The sequence below is a fragment of the Orcinus orca genome, chromosome 10 (assembly GCF_937001465.1).
Source record: "Orcinus orca chromosome 10, mOrcOrc1.1, whole genome shotgun sequence".
In the NCBI taxonomy this organism is placed as follows: domain Eukaryota; kingdom Metazoa; phylum Chordata; class Mammalia; order Artiodactyla; family Delphinidae; genus Orcinus; species Orcinus orca.
In genome coordinates this window covers 56,814,661-56,840,796 of record NC_064568.1, presented here as the reverse complement: position 1 = coordinate 56,840,796, position 26,136 = coordinate 56,814,661, and the positions used below count along the sequence as shown (strand labels likewise).

At 38.7% G+C, this 26,136-nt stretch overlaps 1 protein-coding gene across 1 annotated transcript in view; it reads right to left on the bottom strand.

The window, feature by feature from the left end:
• The window catches only part of NEK10 (NIMA related kinase 10), a 321,275-nt gene that overhangs the window by 53,394 nt on the left and 241,745 nt on the right, over positions 1–26,136 (bottom strand). The window contains exons 31-32 of the mRNA XM_012536668.3: positions 18,451–18,488; positions 3,678–3,778 (exon numbers count right to left, since the gene is read on the bottom strand). Coding sequence (XP_012392122.2) covers positions 3,678–3,778; positions 18,451–18,488 — 139 coding nt within the window. The remainder of the gene's footprint in view (positions 1–3,677; positions 3,779–18,450; positions 18,489–26,136) is intronic.

Below are 26,136 nucleotides of genomic sequence, written 5' to 3'. Positions count from 1 at the left end.
GCTGATTTCCAGCAAGTCTACAGCACAGTACCTCAGGACATTTCTCTGGCTTTCCAGTGAGGTCTGGACCTCAGCCCAGGATGAGGGTGTCCTCTTCTATTTTGTTCCTTTCTTGGGTGCTCTGCCTCAGTCCTATAAGTAGTGACTTCCCTATCTGCTCTTCTTATAGTCTTTAGATTTCTCTTCCCCTCCTCAGTAGATAATACCCTATTATTAGTAGTAATTCTTAAACAATTCTTTTTTTTTTTGCGGTACTCGGGCCTCTCACTGTTGTGGCCTCTCCCGTTGTGGAGCACAGGCTCCGGGCACGCAGGCTTAGCAGCCATGGCTCATGGGCCCAGCCACTCTGCAGCACGTGGGACCCTCCCAGACCAGGGCATGAACCCGTGTCCCCTGCTTCGGCAGGCAGACTCCCAACCACTGAGCCACCAGGGAAGCCCTTAAACAATTCTTTATGTGAAACCGTCCCTGTTGAAATCAGTTTGGTTTCTGTCCCCTGAATAGACCCTCACTGAAACAGATTTGGTTCCAGGAATGTCCAGGAGAAGCCATAGAGATGGCATTTGGAAATTGATTTGACTGTATCCTTGGAACCGAGCCCACTGTTGGGTTGTTTGCCAATAGGACAGAGGATGATAGTAATCCATGGCATGCAGTGGCCTCACAGTTAGTCAGTTGTCACCTGGATGAAGAGCCAACTGAAGCGAGTACCCTGGAAGCTTGAGTGGCTGCTACACTTGACTGTCAGGCAGTATGAAGACCACGAGGATGGTGGGGTGGGTGGGTCCTTTAGATGCACTGGGGCACTTACAGAGAGACATGACAAGCCTGGGTCCTTTAACTCTCAGCTCAATTCATAGTCTAAGAGCCAGAAAGATTCCATGTCAGCCATAATAGAATGTATTTCTTGCTACCACAGCACTGGTATGGCTGATAATCAAACACAAATCTAATTGATCAGGTTGCTGAATTACAATGTCAGCTGAATGTACATTTCACAAAGTTTCTCATGCAAAAGTTAGAAAAAAAGATTAGGATACTAAAACTCCAAGTAGGGACATGTTGTTGGACCCAGATAAAACTGACAGTCTTGAAACTCAACTCACTCTGAGCCATCATTGCCAGTGGAAGTAGCTTGAAACCCTGCATCTGAGAAGATAAGACTTCTTTTGCTTCAAAACTCTACACTAACCTCACCTAGGACAGATGAGGGGTAATATCTTAAAAAGGGATGCTCATTCCTCTTAAGACCCACAACAGTGAGCTTTAAGTCAGCAACAAGGGTCATATCTCAGTATGATCCAGGGGAACTGGTACATTTCCCTATCTGCTCTTCATCAAAAGAATTGAATCAAAAGATTTTGCTATTCCATATCAGCAGCAACCCAGAGAACATGTGCAGGAGTGGATTCTAAGGGTGTCAGGCCAAGAAGGATGAAATATAGCACTATATCAAGTTGAATTCATTCAAATGTGTGTGCTTACTAGAGAGTCTAGATTTAGTATATTAGTTCATGCAGCTGGAGGTATACTAAAACCTGGACTCAATGGTGGCCTACATTTAATGAGGATAAAATGCCAGAGCTTCTCTTGCTTGTGGAGGAGGAAATTCAAAGGCTTGGAGAGACAGGAATGTTGGGATAGATTTACCATGGGTGACCTGCACACTCACTTCCCAATTTCATTTAGCAAGAACACTCAGAAGCCATTTCTTTTGATACCACACAGGACCCTGTGGGGCTCCTGGGCACAAAAGGCTTTCTGTGCCCCCCATTTCTTTGATTATAGGAAATAGGTTTCATTCAGCCTCCATGACCTTCCCTGAGTTCCAACTGGCAGATTTAAGCAGTCGCTAATTAGGGAAGGGAGGGGATGCAGAGACAAGGGAGGAGCAGTCAAGAGGAACAATAGTTCAGCCTTGGGGAAGGGTCCTGGGTCCCCATTAAGGGATACACACAATATCTTTGAGCTGTTTTGCAGATACTGAAACACCCACCAGGTGGGAGAAGTTAACTGTATGCTGCCCACAAGCACGTAGACCGCAGACCGGTTGGAACCAGAAGGTTGATGATGCTGACTCCCAGTTACCTCGCCACCAACCAATCAGAAGAATGTCCACGAGCTAATGATGCCCGCTTTGAACCATTCCCATAAAACTCCTCACTACCCACTCCAGGTAGGGACACAGAGTTTTGACGGCATTAGCCTGCTGTGGCCCCCTTTGCCTGGCAAAGCAATAAAGCTATTCTTTTCTACTTCACCCAAAACTCTGTGTCCAAGATTTAATTCAGTGTCAGGGTACAGAGGCCAGGTTAGGCTTCACTTTCACTAAAGCAGTGAGAAACACATTGGAGAGGGGAGAACGAGCATCCTTGAAGACCTTACAGTTGCTCTCCTTTGTAGGCCAGATATGACACTGAAAGTACAAGGTTCCAGTGCGGATGATGTGATCCCAGAGGAGCAGAGGCCAAGAGGCAGCCCCTGACCACCAGTGACAAGTTGGGAGCATTTACCATAAAGGGTGGCAGGGATGTTTACTGTTAATGAGAATGCCTGGCCCACAGAGATCTCTGATGGTAGTTAATTGATCGGGGTGCTCTTGGGAAAGAAACATGTGGTCATCCTACTAGAGTATTCCTTAATCCATATAACAGAAAAGACACTCTAGTAACTCAAAAATGTGATTTGAGTTACTGTTGCCCTCAATTGAGAGTCACCACCTCTCAAATAGTTTCTAGACGTTGGTCAATTCAAAGACCAAATGCCCCTTAATTAGTGGGAAAGCTGGGGCTCCTTGAGGAAGGGCCCTGAAACATTGCTATACCTATGCAATAAATAAAATTTATAAAATAAATATAAAATAAATAAAATTTCCTCCAACCCGTCTCCAGAGAGCCCTGCAGCTATCTATTAGGGTGACTGCTCACAGAGAAGAAGGAAATACACAGGCTTTCAGGGAATACTGGACACCAGTCATAAACTGACTCTATTTCCTAGAGTCTTATAATGCCACCATGGTACACTAATCAAAATGGTTTTTTTTTTTGCTTGTTTGCTTCTTTGAGGGGGGAGGCATATTAGCCCAAGTTAGACTTATAATGGGCCCAGTTGTTCCACTGGCCTGGTGATATTTCTCTCTAGTACCTGAATATTTAATTGGAATTGCCACAATTGGCAACTGACAGAATCATCAGACTGGGTCTCTGAATCTTAGGGTGAGGGAATGTTTATATGTTTTGCTCATTGATATGTCTCAAGTGCCTAGAATAGTGGATGGTACATAGTAGGCATCTAGTAATTAAATGTTAAATGAAAAAATGAACAGATGAATGAACTACATATTAAGACATACAGCCTTAAACTTCAAAATAATAGTTACTTTCTTGTCCAAATATCTACACTTATTTATCTACAAGATTTGTTTTCTTATTAACAGTACCTAACTTTGGTAAATGACCATTCAACTTCCTTATCGTTAGAAAGATTTCTGTAAATAATTTGTAACCTATGACCTTCCCAGCTCTGCTGCTAAGCTAAGGTGTTCCCAAATATATGTAGTTGGAGAGAATAAGAACAAGCATCACTCAAACTGAAAGTTTCTCAAAGTAGTTCCTTACCAATATTAGCACCAAACTTGTACTTAAGATAAAAAGGAAATAAAAAGCTAGCACACTGACCTGAGTGATGTAGATGATTTTGTGCAGCTGGATTAAGATCTGCTGAATAGGATCACTGATCTGACGTACTTTCCTCTGGGACACAGCAATTCCTGCAGATGCTGTGGATGAAAAATTCTGCAGTTAATCAAGACCCTTTTCCCCTTCACAAGTGGTATTAAGTGGAAAATGGGGTAAAATTCTAAAAAAAATACTCTCATCCTACCAATTAGAAAATATGTAGAGACCTTGTTACACTTCAATATTTTATGATATGGGATGCACAATTCTTTCCTTCTACTTCTTAGACCTCTAAGTAACATAATAATGTTATCATTTGTAACATCTTAAAGACTGTTTATCACTTGGAAATTTTGCCTGCAATTACACCAGGCTGCCACAAGGTGTCAGTGGTGTCTTGGATACTGTGGCCATTGAAAAGTTGGGCTTCAGATATGTGCAGTTAAGAGATTATCACACTTAAAAATTTTAAATTCATTTGCCCTCAGTAGCAAATAAAACTAATTTTATTAAAACTACTAAAATGCAAATAGTGAATAGGCAATCTTAAAGAGCAAACAAAAAAAACATAATTTGTAATAATCAAGGGTTTGAAAATTATGTTACTTCCCAACCCTTGATTATTACAAATTATAATTTTCACTGAGATTTCTCTTCAGGTCTAAATAAGACACATCTATAATTTATCCTGAATTCTCATCACAGAGCCACATCGCTTTCACAGTTCTAGGCTAGCTTGGTATCAAACTGCATATAAGCTGCTTTCCCAGATTCACATGTCATAGCCACAAGTGGCCCATTCTTAACTTTGAGGAATGTAAAGCTATTTAAAGGAATGGCCTTGACCCCTGTATTAGCCACAAGGTCCCCTCTGCCTCTTCTCACCCTCAGATCCACACTAGAGAAAATAGAAGAGAGACTTCAGATATGTGGATGTATATTATTCTCTCTCCCACATTCCTGCTCTTTCCCTTCCTCCCAATAACATGTAGCATACTTTCTGAAATAACGTTTTTCTTGCCAATTTCTCTTTTAAAGAAAATTTCCAAAGTCCTTCTTTTCTTACCTCCAGACAATTTTGAGCACATGAAATTAAATGTGAATACAATAATTGCTTTAGCAACAGCTAAGATTTTGAAAAATGATTCTTATATAAATGCTTTCTGAGAAAGTTTGCATATTTTACCATAAAAACTTGTTTTCAAAACATTTATAGAGAAAATTTAATGTGGCCATTAAAAGATCCAACTTGTTTTATTATTAGCATACCAAAATGTATGTTTAGGACACAAACCACAAAAAAGAAAATAAATATAACATTGAAAGAAATATTATTTTCCTTATGGGTATCTTTACTGAGTTTGTTAAGAAATTCACACAAGAAATCATCTAGCTCTAGTTCATCTTCATTTAATACCCTGTTTAAATGTTTGCAATTTAAAGGATCTACCTCCTCTAGGAACTGTGTCTAACTCCTTTTAAGCAACAATTACTTGCCATTAAGATGAGGTTTAGTAAATTACCCTTAGGGTAAAAATGTGAAGGTAAATCAGAAAGAATTAAGGTAGCTCTGAAATAGAAAACAGAGAGCTGGAAGTATCTGCTCCAGCCTGAAGAGATGGCCAATAGTATATATGTCATATTTTCTACAATGGTGCTTCTTTGCAGAAATAATTCTTAAAATGTAATTATTTGTTTGTCTAGACTGATATCCAAAACTAATGTGGCCAAGTTGATGTTGCTATAGGAAGACTAACTTTGTATTTTCTGAAACTGGACGGCTTTTGATCACACTTATGTTGATTACTTTATGTTTTTGGTATATGGACTTTCATTCATAGGTAATGAGTTAAAATCTCACAGCATGGCAGAGAGTTCTTAGATTTGTGATGACATTTTGAGTGGGATGTCTACCTTGCCACAAGAATGTATTCATCTGTGGCTAGATATAAAAACAGAGACAGTTAGCTAGAATGTGTGCCTTCTGAATTACTCAATATACAAAATTGCTTAAAATTATTTTCCTTAAGACCTTTGACCATAAGGTAAGTCCTTGAGTTTTGAAAATAGTTTTGGTTGCTTACTCGTTAAAAAATAAATCCTAAAATGTGTAATTACACATGCCCATCGTAAAACAAGCAAAGAAATGTAAAACAACCTAAGTATCACAGAAGAGACTTCGAGGGTCCCTGGAACCACCACCCATCAGCCACCTCCCCAGAAGAAACCTCTGATATCAGCTTGGTGTGTTGCCTTCCAGTTACTTTTCTATTTACGTACTTCAGTGTGTATCTTCAGAACAATATTTTTCAAACTGCAGTTGAGTCCTAAATCTGTTTAATGAGTCATGACCAGCATTTTGAAAAATGGAATGGAATGGCATGAAATGAAATAGAATAGGATATAAAAATTTCAAAGTGCATTGTATGTAGTAAGGATCCACCCAGTCGAGATATAAAATGTGTGTCTTACTAAGTGTCATTTCCAAAAAGACTTACTTCCAAAAAGACTTTGAAAGCTACTATTGTAGAAAATCTATAGTATTATCTCATGCTTTATTTCCCTCTTTTTAAATAAATGGTGACACATTATAAGACTGTTTTACAATGTTTATTCTCAGTCTGTCATGGAGATTCTTTTTTATCAACACACCCAGTTATAGCTTATTCTTTATGACCACTATTGAACAGTACTACATGTCCTGCATGCATTATAGTTTCTTAGTCACTTCCGTCTTGATGGGAACTTAGTTTTTTTTTCAATTTCTCATGATTATAAATGATGCTGCAGTGGGTATATATGTGCGTGCCTCACTGTGCATAGTACAAGAGGTCTTTAGGGTAAATAAGGAGAAATTAAATAGCTGGGCCCTTTGATACACATATTTCCTATTTTAACAAATACATTTTAAAGTGGCTGAATCAATTTGCACTCTGATCAGAAGAGAATCCATTTTTCTATATCGTGATCAACATTATAATCAAACTTTTCAATTTTGCCAAGCTGATTTTGTTTTATTTTTTGTTTATCTGAATGCTGACGAGGTTATTGTACTTCTTTGGTGATTTTCTGTTTGTGTCCCAAGCATTTTTTTCTTATTGATTTGTAAGTGCTCTTTACATTGTCTGACTACTAATTCTTTTATTGTATTTTACATGTTAAAAGTATTTTCACCTAATTTGTTACTTCTTTTCAATTTAAAGGGTGGACAAGTGGTTAGGAATCTATGCTCTCACTGCCAAGGGCCTGGGTTGGACCCTTGGTTGGAAAACTAAGATCCTGCAAGTTGGGGAGCATGGCAAAAAAAAAAAAAAAAGCCATCATAGAAGCTGATCATATTCCAACGTCAGTCATATATAGGATGCCCATGATTCATATCTATATGGTTCCTACTGTGAAAGATAGAAAGCATTTGGTCTCATTAAAATTTAAATAAAATCAAAGTTTACATTGGAATACTTTATATTCATTTTATGGTTTTTATTAAAATAGTGAACTTAATTAGTGTTTTAAAACTTAGAAGGAAACTACAAAATTCATTATAAGAGGCAATTTACTTAGGGTGTAAAAAGATTTATATTTGCTAGCTTACTGTGTAGTTAGCATGACATTAAACAGCTACATTTCCCCTCTGTGGTGGTGGGTAGGAGGACCTGGAGGAGGTGTTGGCAAGGGTTTTACACATTTAGTCTCATGTGATCCTCACAACTATTCTGAATGGTAGTTGTTTCTATCCCCATTTTACAGATGACTGAAATTAACGAGATTGTCCAACCAAGACTGAAGAACTGGGACATGCAACAAGGTGGGCCCTAAACTCTACACTGACTTAGTCTCCTAACTTGTCACTGGGAGACCATGAAATTATGGACAATATAACATAATATAGATGCTCCTTCCCACACCTGAAATACCACTGTTTTCTTAAAAGGAGTTGCTACTTTTAACATGTTCTGACTATACCTTTGAACATTTAATGGATCAAATATTTTTGGAAAGCATGTACAAGTAATAAACTGGAAGCATTATGTCTTTGTAGCCTGTGCAGTGTACTATATCTGCTTTATTATCTCATGGCACATTACAATAGCCAAGTTAGTTGCCCATTACTCGTTCTTTGAGACTTGATTTACATCATATATCCAGTCTATTGAAACCACAATTCACAACACAAACTCTGAAACTGTTAATTACTACAAATTGAACAAAAGATGGATTATTCATGTTCCCCCAATTGACCATGATATAGTATCAACCTACTATTTTTCTGAATTCTTTCTGCTAAGAATCAGGAATTTTTGAACAACTGGAGAAGAGAAAGTATTGAGCAGGAGCTCCCTGAAAAAGTTAAAAGAATAGTTTCCTTTTATAAAGGGGGCTAAAACATACATGGCTTCTCCATATGGGACCAACTGCCCTGTTGAAAGACAACCTTTTAAATTTAAGTACAGTGAACAGATTTGCTCTGGTCTCTTTCCTCTACTTTTGTGAAAAGGAAATAAAGTAACTGAATTGTAGCTTAAATCTGCAAATTCTCAGCAATGAACCTCTGTGCCCAGTGCATAGAAGGCAGCAAAATTAGACAAAGAATGTTGTATTCACAAGGGGTTCATGGGAGGTCCATTTAGAGGGCCACGGTTGAAGGACAGAGAACTGATGCAAACATTTCATCTGAGAAGATCATGAAGAATGAATAGGCTTTCAGTAGGCACAGGACATGGATTTGGTGTGAGGGAGGGTATATTTGAGTGGCAGCTTCTGAGTAGAAAAACAGTTTCAGCAAAGGACAGGAGTCAGCTAAGTGAGTGCCACATCTGGAGAACGGCAGAGTGTTCAGTTTTCCCTGTGTGCAGTACCATGAAAAGGTATAGTACTGGGTACATCTGCAGAGGGAGCCAGGGACCACAGCAGATGGTGATTTCAGGAAAGGTGATCTCATGAGAAGAGGCCTAGGGCCTAAGTCAGGCCCGGCATGGAGCAGCACATGGTGACTGTCTGTGGGGAGCAGGAGCCGAGGAGAGGCCGAAGCTTGGACCTGAGTTGTTAAATGACTCCCTCCGTGGGAGAGAGGGAAGTGAGAGAGAAGATGATGACCAGGAGGTGTGGGCATGGAATCTTTCCCAACACAGACCAATAGATGGTTCCACAATCAGGTAGAAATTATTAGGAAGAGACTCAAGGTTCTGGGTCTAGTCCGCCCACGGTCCAGCCCCTGGTAGAACTTCCGACAAGATGACAGGAAGCTGCAATAAAGCCTCAGCACCTTTCACCCCGGGTGACAAGTTTCCTTCCACTCCCTTTCATTCCAGCTTCAGAAACAAGCTGTTTAAATGCCAAAGAAGCAAGGCTGCTTTGAGGTCCTTCACTCTTGAATGCTGGCTGAATCACCTTTACATAATGCATCTCACATCTTGTTCAGGCTTAATTTGTGTGTGTGTGAGGATTAGAGTTTCATCCTATTCCAAATTCTCTCTGTCTTTATTTTTTTCAAAATATATAATCTCAGGATATTTAAAGTTGCCAATCCCCTTAAAATGACTACATAATACACATGGCAAGATGCTGTGTGAAGAATTCACTGTTGTATTATTTCCCACACTTACTTTTGACCTCATGAACCTCCTGTTATCAAGAAGCAGAGTGAGGCAAGCACTGCCCCAAGATGGGGAGGTAGAGAGGAACCAGGGAACAGAGAGGATACGTTCCTGGACTTTAAAAGCATTAGTCTAAGCAAAAGGCAGAGAGATTCACAGGACCTGTAGCTGAACAAACTCTTCTTCCTGCCCCTCCTGGATAAGATAAAGCTTCTTTGAGGAGGAAGGACAAAGACATATGAGAAGGAAAGAAGGTCTCAGAAGAGATTCAAATTCCAGCTCACTTGGGCAAAGTCTTTGGTGGGGGCAGTGAGGAGGGCAGAGATGTTTGATAGAAGTCTCTACATTTGGGGATTCAAGAGTGGAAAGGCTGGGGGCACAGTTCCCACAGCGAGCTCTGAGAGGTCCTAGCCATGCAGATGTTCCCTGCACCATATGACCTGGGATGGAATGGGGCAGGAGAGACAGCTTCCCAGGGTGTCAGAAGCTCAGTCCCCAAGTCTCCAAACCCAGAGAGTGTGGAAGAGTAGGCTAACCTTCCCAGACCCCTGAGAAGGTGAGCTGACAGAGCAAAGAGCTTGCCCCACAGAAGCCCTGCCTTCATGTCAAGGGGACACAGACAGAAATGGGAACGTGTACTGGGAGCTGGAAGTCAGGGAGGGCTGTGCCCACTTCTCAGGACAGCAACGTGGAAGGGTGACCCCGACCCAGTACTCAGAGCAGATACCAGCACAGGCAGTCTCAAAGCCTCAGTACAATGATGCCAACTGAATCCTTGGAACAAAAATACCACTCAGGGAAGAAGAAGAAGAAAGAGGACTGCAATTCTGTTTGTCTGACTTTAAGCCTGATATGATAAAGAAATCACCAACACATTGAAATTTGCATTTAGGCTAATTGATTATGTTTTCTGAGATGTGGAATAGGGGCTTAATATAAAAATTAAGTTCAGTTTTGGGAAAATATAGAAAGTTAGACTTTTTTTCCCCTGAATTTGTGGCCTAAAAATAACATGCATTTGGCCTAGTCCATATAGCTTGGCCCTTATCCATTGACTTAGTTGTTCTTCTACTATGCTACAATCACTAACCAAGTCATATTGGCCCCCTTTATTCCTACTAGAGGGAACCTTTTTTTCTCTGAAAGTCAACTCTATTGAAGCTCAGAATTCTCAAGAAGAAAATATTGTGCTGTGAAAATACACTGTGTTCAGCACTATGTATGCAAAAGCTAACCAATCAAACTAAAAGGAAAAGAAAGAAAAGATAGGAACCCTCTTCTCATTCAATTACCTGGACAAGAAAAATTTATCTCAATCATGGAAAACAGACAAAATAATCATTGCTTGATTCTCTGATATCATGTTATGACATTTTCTAATAGCTTTACTTGATTCTAATCTAATACTCTTAATCCACACTGATAAAGGTGAAGGCAGTTACAGTCCTGTAGAGTTAGTGGTTAACCTATAGAAATTGACATGTTGGTATGACTTTATAGGCCAATCAAGATGTTAATGACAAAAATGATATGCTTTTATTGCCCCACAGAAAATTTGCCAATCTTATGCTTAATTTAGCAATGTTGCTTCAGCTTTTCTTTACTATATATATACTTATTTTACTATATATATATATATATATACATATATATATATACTATATATACTTCCACAACTATAAAAATATACTTATACAACTATAAAAATCCCTGTCTCCAAATGCTCTTGAACAGGCTCTTCTGTCCTCCATCTGGTCCCATCATTAAGGGAATTTAAATAAAACTAGGATTATTGCTAAAAAATAACTTTAAGAATTGTGCTTTTTGGCTTCCCTCATGGCATGGTGGTTGAGAATCTGCCTGCCAATGCAGGGGACACAGGTTCGAGCCCTGGTCTGGGAAGATCCCATATGCCACGGAGCAACTAAGTCCTTGTGCCACAGCTACTGAGCCTGTGCTCTAGAGCCCGTGAGCCACAACTACTGAGCCCACATGTCACAACTACTGAAGCCCACGTGCCTAGAGCCTGTGTTCCACAGCAACAGAAGCCACCACAATGAGAAGCCTGTGCGCTGCAATGAAGAGTAGCTCCCACTTGCTGCAACTAGAGACAGCCCATGCACAGCAACAAAGACTGAACACAGCCAAAAATAAATAAAAAATAAATAAATTTAAAAAAATTGTGCTTTTTGACTCCAATGTGGTAAGAAACAATAAGTAGCTTCTTATAGATAAATAAGAAACTTATAAATAAATAAGTTTAAAAATTTTAATTAACATGTCATCTAAAACATCCCAAATAATCTATGGAATCCACAGTGAGGAATGTCAATTAACAATGAATGAGATCTCAGCTGTATTGGAGGGCAGGAAGGTGGTCCAACCAGAAGAGGCCTCTTGCCTGTTTCTCATTACTATTTACTCACCAGTCACCATCTGCAATACTCAAATTACTGTATGACAACAATTCAAAGGGTAGTTGTAAGCACTCTGAAACAACTTTTTTAAAATAATAAATAAATAAATAAATATTATTATTTTTGGCTGTGTTGGGTCTTAGCTGCTGCGCACAGGCTTTCTCTGGTTGTGGCGAACGGGGGCTACTCTTTGTTGCAGTGGGCGGGCTTCTCACTGCAGTGGCTTCTCTTGTTGTGGAGCATGGGATCTAGGTACACAGGCTTCAGTAGTTGCAGCACGCAGGCTCAGTAGTTGTGGCTCATGGGCTCTAGAGCACAGGCTCAATAGTTGTGGCTCACAGGGTCTAGAGCAAGGCTCAGTAGTTGTGGTCAATGGGCTTAGTTGCTCTGCAGCATGTGGGATCTTCCTGGACTAGGGTTTGAACCCATGTCCCCTGCATTGGCAGGTGGATTCTTAACCACTGCAGCACCAAGGAAGTCCTGAAACCACTTTTTGAATCTCAGTAATCATTAATAATGGCAATTTGGAATTTGAAAGCCCTGCTTTTCTACATTGACTCAATTATTTGTACACTAAGCTACAATCATCACCCAAGCCACATAGACCTCCCTTTACTCCTACCAGAGGGTGGTGTAGCTTTCTTCTCCTCCTTTCATTTAGCCTTTTCCCAGTGCAGAAACCCCCGGGGCAGTGTTGTGGGCTGCGTTAACAGCTAATTTGCAGTCTGCACTTAGGCTTGGATTGGAACTATCAATAAATTTGTGAGATTGAGTACCTTTTTGAAAAGACATTGTCCTCCAAAGAATATGTTTAAATCTACAACTGGTCCACACTCCCCCAGTGCCTGTCTGGCATGAAGAACTAGGACGCAATTCATCACTGATAGAGAAAATGTGTTATCTCCCACCTCTTCCCCAATCTGAAGTCTAACATTAAAATATCATTTTCCCCCAAGTCTTTAAGTAATCACAAGATTACTTATTCAGTTGCTCTCAATAGCAAGAATAAACAAGGGTTTAAACAGTGGTAGGTCTGCATCAGTTACAAAATAAGTAGTTTTCAGGGGCCTGATCTCAGAGGAAATACTCAAGATATATGCAAACTTTACTAAAGATGCTTATAATATGGTTGCAAAATATAACTAACATACCCAAATCCCAACAAACAATATAGAAAAATATATAATTATATGTCAAATTGCATAGTGTAGACTAGTATTATAAGAGTTTTGATTAAAGTCTGGTAAGCACATTTCACATGCTAAAAGAATTGCTATACAATAAAATTAGAGAAGGCATTTACAAAAAATCACCTTGGCAATTGTGATATCTAGTATTAAGTATTCTATGTTAATAACTAACTTGAAAGCAAGCTACTGAAAGTTGCTCATAATAAGGACAACTAGAATATAGCTGTGCTCTCTGGAATATTTGGATGAAACATTGACTACTTTACATAGACGTAATCTTTATGAACAAAAGACAAGTATAAAAATAGATTCTCAGTCATCTAGTATGATAATTAAGAGCCTGGAAATCATGAAGAGAAAATTTCTATTCAAAATGCAGAGCATAATAATTCCCATCTATTAGTTCAGTGCCTGGGTGTTAGCTGCTGAAAAATGAAAAACCCAGCAAAGGAGGGAGAAACATCAGTGTTAATTCAGTCAAAGTTGGCCATAGTCTTAGTTGACATTACATTTGCATTTTAAATTTGGGTTTGACTGACACTCCCCAAAATTTACATTTGACCTACACAAATAGCATCCATAACATTAAAATGTACCCTATTAACTTGACAAAGAATAAGTTTCTCATCATATGTTTTGGTATGATTTAATTTTCACAAATATACAACATCATTTCCCCTATCTCAACAGGGAAGGACTATTTCTTTTATATACATAAAAGACCCTAGACATTTTTCCAATTCAAAATATCCAATTGTTTGATTAATTTGACTCTATAGACAACAGAACCAATAAATTATTTTTACAGAACTGACACAAAATTAATATACAGAAATCTGTTGCTTTCTGTACACTAACAATGAACTATCATAAAGAGAAATTAAGAAAACAACCTCATTTGTAATCACACCAAAAAGAATAAAATATCTCAGAATAAATTTAACCAAGAAATTGAAAGACCTATAATCAAAAAGCTAGAAGACATTGATGAAAGAAACTGAAGATGATACAAAAAAATGGAAAAGTATCCTGCACTCATGGATTGGAAGAAATAATATTGTTAAAATGTCCATACTACCCAATGCAATGTATAGATTTAATGCAATACCTATCAAATACCAATGACATTTTTCATGGAACTAGAACAAATAATTTTAAAATATATAGAACCACAAAAGATCCTGAAGAGCCAAAACAATATTGAGAAAAAAGAATGAAGCTGAAGGTATCATGCTCCCTGACTTCAGACTATACTACAAAGCTACGGTAGTCAGAAACAGTATGGTACTGGCACAAAAACAGACACATAGCTGAGTAGAGAGCCCAGAAATAAACCCACACACATGTGGTCACCTAATCTATGACAAAGGAGGCAAGAACATATAATGGGGAAAAGACAATCTCTTCAACAAATGATGCTGGGAAAACTGGATAGCTACATGTAAAACAATGAGATTAGAACATTTCCTCATAACATATACAAAAATAAACTCAAAATGGAGATTAAAGACTTAAATGTAAGACTAGAAACCATAAAACTAGAAGAAAACATAGGCAGTACACACTTTGACATAGGTCTTAGCAATATTTTTTAAATATGTCTACTCAGACAAGGCAAACAAATGCAAAAATAAACAAATCAGACCTAATGAAAGTTAAAAGCTTTTGCACAGTGAATCAAACAATAGACAAAAGGAAAAAACAGACTACTGAATGGGAGAAGATATTTGCAAATGATATGTCTGGTAAGGGGTGACTATCCAAAATAAATAAAGAACACATAAAATTCAATATAAAAAAATTAAAAATGGACAGAGCACCTGAATAGACATTTTTCCATAGAAGACACACAGCTGGCCAACAGGCACATGAAAATATGCTCAACCTTGCTAATCAGGGAAATGCAAATCAAAACCACCATGAGAGATCATCTCACAACTGTCAGAATGGCTATCATCAAAAAGACAACACATAAATACCCTAGCACACTGGTGGTGGGAGTGTAAATTGGTTCAGCAACTATGGGAAACAGCATGGAGTTTCCACAAAAAATTAAAAATAGAACTACCATATGATCCAGCAATCCCACTTCTGATTATATATCTGAAGAAAACAAAAACACTGATTCAAAAAGATGTATGCATCCCAATTTCATTATAGCATTATTTACAATTGCCAAGATGTGAAAGCAACTCAACTGCCCACTAACAGATGAATGGATAAAGAAGATGTGGTGTATATATACAATGGCATATTACTCAGCCATAAAAATGAATGAAATTCTGACATTTTCAGCAATGTGGATGGACCTAGAGAATATTATGCTTAATGAAATAAGTCATACAGAGAAGGACAAATACAGTGTATTTTTCAGTTACATGTGGAATCTAAAAAATAAAGCATACAAATGAATAGAACAAAACAGAAATAGACTTACAGATACAGAGAATAAATTAGTGGTTACCAGCGGGGAGAGGGGGAGGTGCAAATTAGGGGAAGGGGTTTAAGAGGTACAAACTATTACATATAAAATAAATAAGATACAAGGATGTAATGTACAGCACAGGAAATAGAGCCAATATTTTATAACTTTAAGTGGAGTATAATCTATGAAAATAGAGAATCAATGTTGTACACCTGAAGCTAATATAATATTGTAAACCAACTATACTTCAATTTAAAAAATTATTCATCCCGAGAACTTTTGGACATAACTGAGTTTCCTGCAGCTAGAGGCACTTAAAAGCATAACGTTACACAGTAAGTAGATCAGGTATAAAAGGTATTCCTTTTCCAGTTTTCTTTTCTTTCTACTGATTATATCAAGGGTTAAGTTTCAGTATGGAACAAGTATGTCATCACCATCTTTGAGATATGAGCTAATGTTCCTTCATAACAAAGAAAACAGATCTCAGGATAAGCAGATAACAGTATCTACAAGAATTTAATAATATTGTTTTGCTTAGATTTGCATTTATTTTTTATAATTGTCACCTATTATGGCAAGTGACGCTATTCTGGTTTCCCATTTGTAACAAAAATATAAACTTCCCTTTAGATAACTTTAAGTTGAGAAAGTAAGTCAAATTAAAGAAATCGATATTTGGAAAATAGTAATATAGATGGTACTCAGATACAGCCAAATTTGTGCCATGGTAATCTATAAGTGACAAAGGTTAGGGAAATAGAGCTAAAATAATTAATATGTGTAAAAAGTGTTTATTCATTCATTGATTCCATGTTAATTACTGTTAATATTTTCATCCATTCAGTATAGAAATTCCTAAATTTTCAACTCTGTTGTCAGAGAACTAGTCTGTTATTTAACCTAAAGAATATCTTATCAAATAATTTATACAATCTAGTTAGTATCAAAAGACAGAACAAGAGGATTTTTAATAGTGTTAACTTGAAACAGCTTCATGGTTATTTGTTTTATAGGAGTTTGGAGGTACATCAAATACTGCTGTATGACCACAATATGAACCTAGAAGTTCACATTTTAGGAGTACAATATAGGCAAGATCATATTCTAATACAGTCACTTAGCACTCTAAAATAATAGTTCTCACCCTTTGTTCTGCCATAGCACATGGAAAATGATGTTCACATACTAGATATAGTCCTGGGAGCATACCCAGGTTTTGACAAAATTCTCTCATCTCTGACAATTTTTTTCCAGAGCACTTAGGCAATACAGGACTATAGCTATTGGTTATACATAATGGAAAGAATACTGATTTGCAGAGAAGGTGATCTAAGTGGATGGGGCTGGTGCCAGTTGTTTATGATTTGATAAAGCAACCAATAGTCCAATTTTACCTGCAACATTTTAAAAAGTATGACTTTTATAATATGCAGAAAAAACATTTTGCATTAAGATGAAGAAAAAAATTTTTTTGTTTTACTGGAAAGTGGAATAACTTGTAAGTAGTAACCCAAATTTCCTCATATGCATTACTGTGTTCTACAAGATTAGTTGAAACTAATCACTCATTTATAGGTAAACTTTAGCATTCACTGACAACACTTAAAATGCTATAGTACATTCTGTTTTAAATTTAAAATATATGAATCAGTAAATTTTTAAAAAGTAGATAGTATAACAAACTGTAGGTCTAAGAAATATAATATATTACATGTTAACTGTGCTAAATAGTTTGTTTAACTATCCAGAGATCTGATCAATTTTGCTGACATAAAGTCAAGTCTTAAACTAGCTAACTCAACATACCCTTTAGGAAAAATAATTCTTATTATGAATCACAACTGAACTGCAAATTGCTTACATATGTATGTATTCTGCTATCACTATTATAAAACCAATCAATGACAATTATTTTAACTTCATGATTATGTTATGAACTTACCTTATGCCAAAATAGCAGGAGTAGAGCATGGTCAGCATGACAGCTTTAGATATGTTAATAACAAAGCTATCTGTTTTTTGCATCTATGCTGATAGTGACAGATTGGCCCCAAACTGTCAATAACTCTTCCAAAGCAAATTTAATAAATGTGGAGACATGGACTAATATTACAGTAAATCAATTCACATCTCCTTTGTTCACTATACCTATTAACTCTACAAAAGAATGTGAATTAAGGAAGCCAAAGTGAAAATAACATTAAGCAATAATTCCAAATTAACCAAAGTAGTAAAATAGAACTTTATACTCGAGTCATACACATATGTTAAAAGCACAGTCACTAAGTTTTTTTCCTGAATTGTCCAGGTTTAGTTAAAAACTTTACTATTACTGTTGAACTTTGGTCCTCTTTAATAGAAATTAGAAATATTAAGGAATACACTCTTTTTTCTCAAACAATTACTATAAACTTTTATGTTTTAAGAATCCATAATTTTTACATTATTAGAGAAACAATGTGATATAACACTGCTTTAATCAAATACAAATAACTAAAATTATCTGTGTCAGAGTAACAGAGATAGAAGAAAAGATATGCTTACTCATATCATATAGGTGTAGAGCTTATAGAAATATGTATGTAAAACAAGGTTACTTTTTTTTGTTAGTAGGTATGCACTATAAGCATCAAAATTCAACTGGCTAACATTCCTACCAAGCAAAAATACAAATTTTAGTAAAACAGCCTATATATTTCATCAAATAAGTGAATACAGAAAGCATTTTGATACTGTTAACATGCCAAGCTAATAATGATGGACAAATAAAATAAGATTCTCTGGTTGACTATACTAAAGTTACCTTTAGTACCTGACTGTACTAAAGTTACCTGTAACTAAAGTTAACTAAAGTTACTGTACTAAAGTAACTAAAGTTACTGTACTAAAGTTACTGTACTAAAGTTACTAGTTACTGTACTAAGGTTATCACAGCGGGAAGGCTATGGGACTGCCACCCCATCACTAACTCGGCCTCTAGCTCCTTAACCTGGGCCCTGAGCATGAGGGGTGGCACTTTCAGAAACAGGTAAAGAGGCAGCAAAGCTGAAGAAATAAAAGGGGGAAATATATGAAACTGTAATATGAATTGCACTGAATTTCAGGGAGGCGTGTATGATGTTATTGCTGCCAACACTAAATTACCTGGCCTTGGTCTTGATCCTATTCCACCAGTGAAGTCTCTGAAAATAGAATTAGAAGGAGTTATTCAACTTGGATTTGACTAACATTTACTGAAAGCTTATACCCCCCTATGGTTTACATAGGAAAATATAGGTTTATTTTTCCTCAAGACGCCCTCAAGAGTTTAATAAAGAGAGAAAATAGACATATGTGAACCCAGAGCAGAACTGACATTCTATGACCAAATGGAAGAACCTTGTCCTATCACAGTTGTTTATAAGCTCTAAGAATAATTACGAGCCTAAATCTTAGTACAGTACCTTGAATGATTTTGTTACTTTTAAAATCAAAATACTTATTTTGTATTAAAAAGCAAAACCATTTAAAAATTTTTATGTAGTATTTTCCATGCTTTACTCCTGCTGTCTTAAAGAAGAAACTATAACTCTTCCTATGAAATGAGATGATTTTTGCATTTAAGAGGACTATATTTTTCCTTAAGTTCTCAGTGCTATTAACATTACTTGTTTGCCCTACCCTAAAATTCTGGATTTCCTGAACATTTTGCAAGTTGGTATCCATGGCTTCCACCTAGTGGAAGGGTCATTAGATCCTACTAAGGACAGCCATAAATAACCTTCAAGCTTGTTTTTTCTAGTGTAATCTAAAGTCAATTTCTTAATAGTTTTTAAAATGAAATAAGAAACATCTGTGCCCTGACAAATGATAAGAACCATACTTAAATTTAATACAATGCAACAAAATACATCAAACATGTTCACATATGGCACATGTGTGTATATTGAGTTGGAATGAACATAGGGACTCAAATACAAATAAACATGATTGATAATTTTCTTACCCCAACCCTTTCATTTTAATCACAGAAGTTTTGATACATACATGAAACACATACCTAAGTTATGAAGCATAACAAATTTGGCACTCAGCTACCCACCACTCGATTACTATAATAATACCAAAATCTGTGCATCCAACTGTGAGTTCCTTCCCTATCCATTCCCATCCTTCTAATCCCCTACCAAACCAGCCCTCTCTTGATTCTATTTACGTTTTGTGTCTCATTCCCAGCCCATATTTCCAGAGCCTTGAAAATTAAATGAAACTCGCCATCTTTGCATAGGTAATACATTCTCCCAACACCTGGAATAAGGTGGCACGTTTAAATAAAGAAAAGGGATGCCCCCTTCTCTCAAATTTTCAAAGAGGGGCATAATCTCAGCAGTGCCCATATGCGTGTGGCGGAAGCTTCAGCACTGGGCTGAGGAGCAACTCACATCCTGGCATGAAGGTTATACATCAGGAAGGGCAAGTGCATAGCCCTGCCCCTTAGCCTTCTGGACAAGTCCAGCACTGTCCAACAGAAATACAATGCAAACTACACATTAATATTTAAATGAAATTTAAAATTCAGTTCCTCAGTCAAACTAGCTACAGTTCAACGGCTCGAGTCACATGTTGCCAGTGGCCCCCGTACGTGACATTGCATTCCAGACACTTCTGTAGAAGATGTTAGTCATTGTCTTCATAAACATTATGACTGAGGCTTACAGACATGCCACACAGCTGCACAATACTTCATGGACCCCACTATCTTAAACGTTGAGGAGACACGGCTTTGGGAAAGATCCCCAGTGATCTCCTTACTTGCTACAAGTAATAAATACTTCCTTCTCCTGATCTTTGTCTTGGTTGTGTCTTTTGACTTGACACCCACTAAAAGGAGAACACAGTTTGCAGGTGACAAATTTTGATGACTCTGGTGGGACCTCTCACCTAACCCCTTTGTGTTGCTCCAGCTCTCAAGAGGCAACGCAGTGGGCTGCAGCAGTTCACCCGGGTGAATTTGTCTATGTTGCTGGGGGATCTAAGGGGAAGGGCATAGGGGAATCCCCCTTGGTGCCTGATTTTTCAGGTCTATGCACCTCAACTTGCTGAATGGGCTCAGAAGCTGCTCTGGACTTCTTGATCTGGAGAGTCCCTTTGGAGAGGTGAGAGGTGTTTATCCCACAAATCAGCTTCAGGGTTCTGTCCCCATCTCAACGGGAGAGAAGAAATGACTCAAGAACTGCACAGTTAATCTGGTCTGGCCAGGTTGGCTCTGAGAGTCCAAGGAATTGCAAGACATTCCTCTCTCCTCCAGTCTTAGAGGTCAGGTCAGAGTCTGAGGGACTGTGAGACACCCCCATGTTGCTCGAAGAGTCTAAGGGATTGTGAGACAAAGAAGTTGATTTGTGCCATTCTTTGGCCATTGAATAAAGCTTGTGCTATTCCAGTCTCAGCACTGGTTTTGTTATTGGCTGTGCGAATCTGAGCCACAAAGAACCTCCCTGGGGTCTTGGGGGGCTAGGGGCCTCGGCCTGAACTAGGACACTGGTGTGGCTCCAGGTGACCAATTTGGTAACAAATCCAGCCAGATGGCTTTCTGACTCAAGGCCAACAGGTGGCCAGCCAAAAGAACAGGGTGATTTAGCCCTTGCCCTTGACCTCTGAGTCAACGAGCCCTACTGGAATAAGTCTGAGATCTGAAAACAGCCAAGCATCTGATCTGGGAGCACTCATCTGGAAAGACAAACCCTCCCAAATATCCTTGATTGGGATACCTTTCATGGGTCAGGGTAGTGTCCTGGGGATGCCCAACACAGGGTCACTGGCTTTGCCTGGCCAGAAATGCCAGGTGAGTGAGGAGCTGGACAAACTCTGTTCTAGCAGAGGGCTAAGTGAGTGAGGAGTTGGGCTGAACAAAGTCCTCTGGAGGCCACCGCACAGGAAGATCACCTCTTTGTTTCTTGTGTCTTTAGTTTAAATTTCTGTCATTGGTTTGTTTCAAGTCTTCATCAGTGAATTTGGAAGGATCTTGGTTTTATGTGGTTTTGTTTGTCCAACTGCTTTTGTGAGTCTCTGCCACAATTGTGGGCACAGGTCAAGCACTGAAGACCCATCAGTGTGCTCACCACTTGGAGAGTCCCATGAAAGTATAAGTTGGTCATGGATCAGGGCAGACTGGCTCTAGTTTCCCTGCTGACCTGAAGCATGCGTCCGTGCAACCAGGAACATGTAAATCATCCATAGTCACAATCCCTGAAGCACTCTCACCTTCAGGATATAATCAGGAGGCCAAGAGCTTGTCTTTAGTGTTAATCTGTCTCTCATCTTGATCAGTTAGCTTGGATCTGTGTATATGTCTTTTTCGGGTCCACCCCTCCCTGTCATTCCCCACCATTGGTCTCCGGAAGCCTCTCTCAGAGACAAGAACCCCTAAGAAATATGGTTCTAGGCTAAGCTAAGGAAATTCAGTTTTGGTTCCCCAGGAGATCTGAGGACCCACAAGTAGCTCAGAACCTTTGGGTCCTTGTCATTGAGTTGTCGAGAACTCAAACTGGGTCATCTGAGACTCCAGCTGAGTCACCTGGGGACAGGTAAATAGATCTTTAAGACTCCAAATCAGTCTCACCTTGAGATGTAAATGTTCTATGAGGGCTCTCAGAAACACTTATCTAGACCACCTGTAATTCCTGAGACTGAGAGGGAGAAGGGGAAAGAGAAGTTAAAAATTTTTTTTAACTTATTCCAACCATTATAAACCAGTGTATTTTATATTATAATACCTGGTTCATAACTAAGTTTAAAATGGGGCTAGGAGATCTCTGGTTCCATCTGTCTTTATATAAAAAGTAACTTGCAGATGAGCTGTATTTAATTGGCCTAAAGAAAAGTAAATGCTTACAAGTTAAATATTTCTAAATATAAAGAAAACTGGCCAAAATAAATTTCAGGGTCATGTGATCTAGGACTAATCCTTAATGAGCAAAAACAAGCTTGTTTGTTCGTTTAATTAATATAGACATGTCTTTAGAGTCATCAGTATTAAGAAAAATACTTTCATTATACTGAGAGTCAAATTTGTCAGCAAGGAAAAGAACTTGGTATAATTAAATCTTAAATAAATTAAATGTACATGAGATAAGAGGTTTCTTTAGTTGAACTTAAAAAAATTGTGTTTTGGGAATGTTTATCTAAAATAGTCTCTCCTGATTTTGGCAACTTGAAAATTTAGTTTTACTATATTAAATTAAATGATAGGAATTATTGACCATCCAGGTTATTTCAAATAAAATAAAACACTGGAACACTACTTGCTAAACAGGTCTAAGTTTATCTACTTTTGTCTTCTTATGAGGGGAAACTAAAGATGTTTGGGTTTCTTAAAGACATGTAGCACATTGAGGCAAGAAATTCTGCTATGAGAAGACCTTCAAGATGGCAGAGGAATAAGACGTGGAGATCACCTTCCTCCCCACAAATACGTCAAAAATACATGTACACATGGAACAACTCCTACAGGACACCTACTGAACGCTGGCAGAAGACCTCAGACTTTCCCAAAGGCAATAAAATCCCCACATACCTGGATAGGGCAAAAGAGAAAAGAAAAAACAGAGACAAAAGAATAGGGATGGGACCTGTGCCTCTGAGAGGGAGCTGTGAAAGATAAAACGTTCCCACACACTAGGAAGCCCATTCACTGGTGGGGACGAGGGGTGGGCAGTGGGGAAGATTTGGAGCCACACCACAGAGGAGAGTGCAGCAACAGGGGTGCAGACAGCAAAGTGGAGAGATTCCCACACAGAGGATCACTGCCGACCAGCACTCATTAGCCTGAGATGTTTGTCTGCTCACCCACCGGGGTGAGTGGGGCCTGAGAGCTGAGGCTCGGGCTTTGGCAGTCAGACCACAAGGAGAGGACGGGGGTTGGCTGCGTGAAGACAGCGTGAAGGGGGTTAGTGCACCAAAGCTAGCCTGGAGGGAGTCCGGGAAAAAGTCTGGACCTGCTGGAGATGCAAGAGACCATTGTTTTGGGGCACGCAAGGTGAGGGGATTCCTACTCTGTGTGCCCATAGACGACAAAGCACTGCATAAGTGAACTCCAGAGGTGGGCATGAGCTGTAGCTCTCAGCTCAGACCCCAGAGACATGTATTGACCGCTACTGCTGTCACTGCTGCCACCAAGAATCCTGTGTGCAAGTGCAGGTCACTACACACACTCCCAACACCCCCAGAGCCTGTGCAGCATGTCACTGCCAGGGCCCTGTGATCCAGAGACAATTTCCCCAGGAGAACCCATGGCATGCCTCAGGCTGTTGCAATGTCATGCTGGCCTCTGCCACCACAGGCTTGCCCTGCATTCCAATTATGACTACAGCACCCCTCCCTCTCCCTGGCCTGAATGAGCAAGAGAGCCCTAATCAGCCACTGCTTTAACACCCTCCTGTCAGGAACAGATGTCTGAGGGTGGCCTAAATGCAGAGGTGGGGTCAAAACTAAAGCTGAACCCCAGGAGCTGTGTGAACAAAGAAGATAAAGGGAAATTTTTCCATGCAGCCACAGGAGCAGTGGATTAAATCCCCACAATCAACTTGATAAACACTGCATCTGTGGAATACTGGAATAGACAATGAATGTTTCCAAAATTGAGGTGGTGGACGTTGGGAGCAACTGTAAACTTGGGGTTTGCATTATGTATCTGATTTTTTTTTTATCTTAGTTTAGTTTTTAGTGCTTGCTATCATTGGTGGATTTGTTTAGTGGTTTGGTTGCTCTCTTCCTTTTTTAAAAAATATTTATTATTATTATTTTTTTCTCCTTTTTTCTCTTCTTCTGAGTGTGTGTGTGTATGTTTCTTTGTGTGATGTTTTCTGTTTTGGTTTGTTTTACCATTTGTCCTAGGGTTCTCTCTGTTCGTTTTTTGATGTTGTTTGATTGTTTCCTTTTTATGAGTGTGTGTGTTTGTTTCTTTGAGTGATTTTGTCTGTTTAGTTTTGCTTTTACCATTTGGCTTGGGGTTCTATCTGTTCAGGTTTTTTTTTTTCTTCCTTTTCTTCTGAGCCGTGTGGCTGGCAGGGTCTCGGTGCTCCAGCCAGGTGTTGGGCCTGAGCCTCCAAGGTGAGACAGCCAAGTCCAGGACATTGGACCACCAGAGACCTCCCAGACCTATGTAATATCACTTGGTGAGAGCTCTCCCAGAGATCTCCATCTCAACACAAAGACCCAGCTCCACCCAATGACCAGCAATCTCCAGTGCTGGATGCCCCATGCCAAACAATGAGCAAGACAGGAACACAACCCCACCCATCAGCAGAGAGGCAGCCTAAAGTCATATTAAGTTCACAGACACCCCAAAACACACTACCAGACGTGGCCCTTCCCACCAGAAGGACAAGATCCAGCCTCACCCACAGGTACCAGTCCCCTCCACCAGGAAGCCTACACAAGCCACTGAACCAACCTCACCCACTGTGGGCGGACACCCAAATTAACGGGAGCTACAAATTGCAGCCTGTGAAAAGGAAACCCCAAACACAGTAAGTTAAACAAAATGAGAAGACAGAGAAATATGCAGCAGATAAGGAGCAAGGTAAAAAGCCACCAAACCAAAAAAATGAAGAAGGAATAGGCAGTCTACCTGAAAAAAAGAATTCAGAGTAATGATAGTAAAGATGATCCAAAATCTTGGAAATAGAATGGAGAAAATACAAGAAACGTTTAACAAGGACCTAGAAGAACTAAAGAGCAAACAAACAACGAGGAACAGCACAATAAATGAAATTAAAAACACTCTAGAAGGAATCAATAGCAGAATAACTGAGGCAGAGAAACAGATAAGTGACCTGGAAGATAGAATAGTGGAAATAACTGCTGCAGAGCAGAATAAAGAAAAAAGAATGAAAAGAATTGAGGACAGTCTCAGAGACCTCTGAGACAACATTAAATGGACCAATATTCAGATTATAGGGGTCCCACAGGAAGAAGAGAAAAAGAAAGTGTCTGAGAAAATATTTGAAGAGATTAGAGTCGAAAACTTCCTTAACATGGGAAAGGAAATAGTCAATCAAGTCCAGGAAGCACAGGATAAATCCAAGGAGAAACATACCAAGACACATATTAATGAAATTATCAACAATTAAATGCAAAGAAAAAATATTAAAAGCACAAGGGAAAAGCAACAAATAACATACAAGGGAATCCCCATAAGGGTAACAGTTGATATTTCAAAAACTCTGAAGGATCTTTGCAGAAAGATCAAAGCTGATCTTTGCAAAAACTTTGCAAGCCAGAAGGGGGTGGCAGGACATATTTAAAGTGATTAGAGGGAAAAACTTACAACCAAGATTACTCCACGAGCAAGGATCTCATTCAGATTTGTTGGAGAAATTAAAACCTTTACAAACAAGCAAAGGCTGAGAGAATTCAGCATAACAACAAATGTTAAAGTAACTTCTCTAGGCAGAAAACACAACAGAGGGAAAAGACCTACAAAAAAACTGAACACAGCTAAATAGGAACATACATATCGAAAATTACCTTAAATGTGAATGGATTTAATGCTCTGCCCAAAAGCCACAGACTGGCTGAATGGGTATAGAAACCAGACCCGTATATATGCTGTCTACGAGAGACCCACTTCAGACCTAGGGACACATACAGACTGAAAGTGAAGGGATGGAAAAAGATATTCCATGCAAATGGAAATCAAAAGAAAGGGGAAGTAGCAATACTCATATCAGACAAAGTGACTTTAAAATAAAGAGTATTACAAGAGACAAAGAATGACAGTACATAATGATCAAGGGATCAATCCAAGAGGAAGATATAACAATTGTAAATATTTATGCACCCAACATAAGA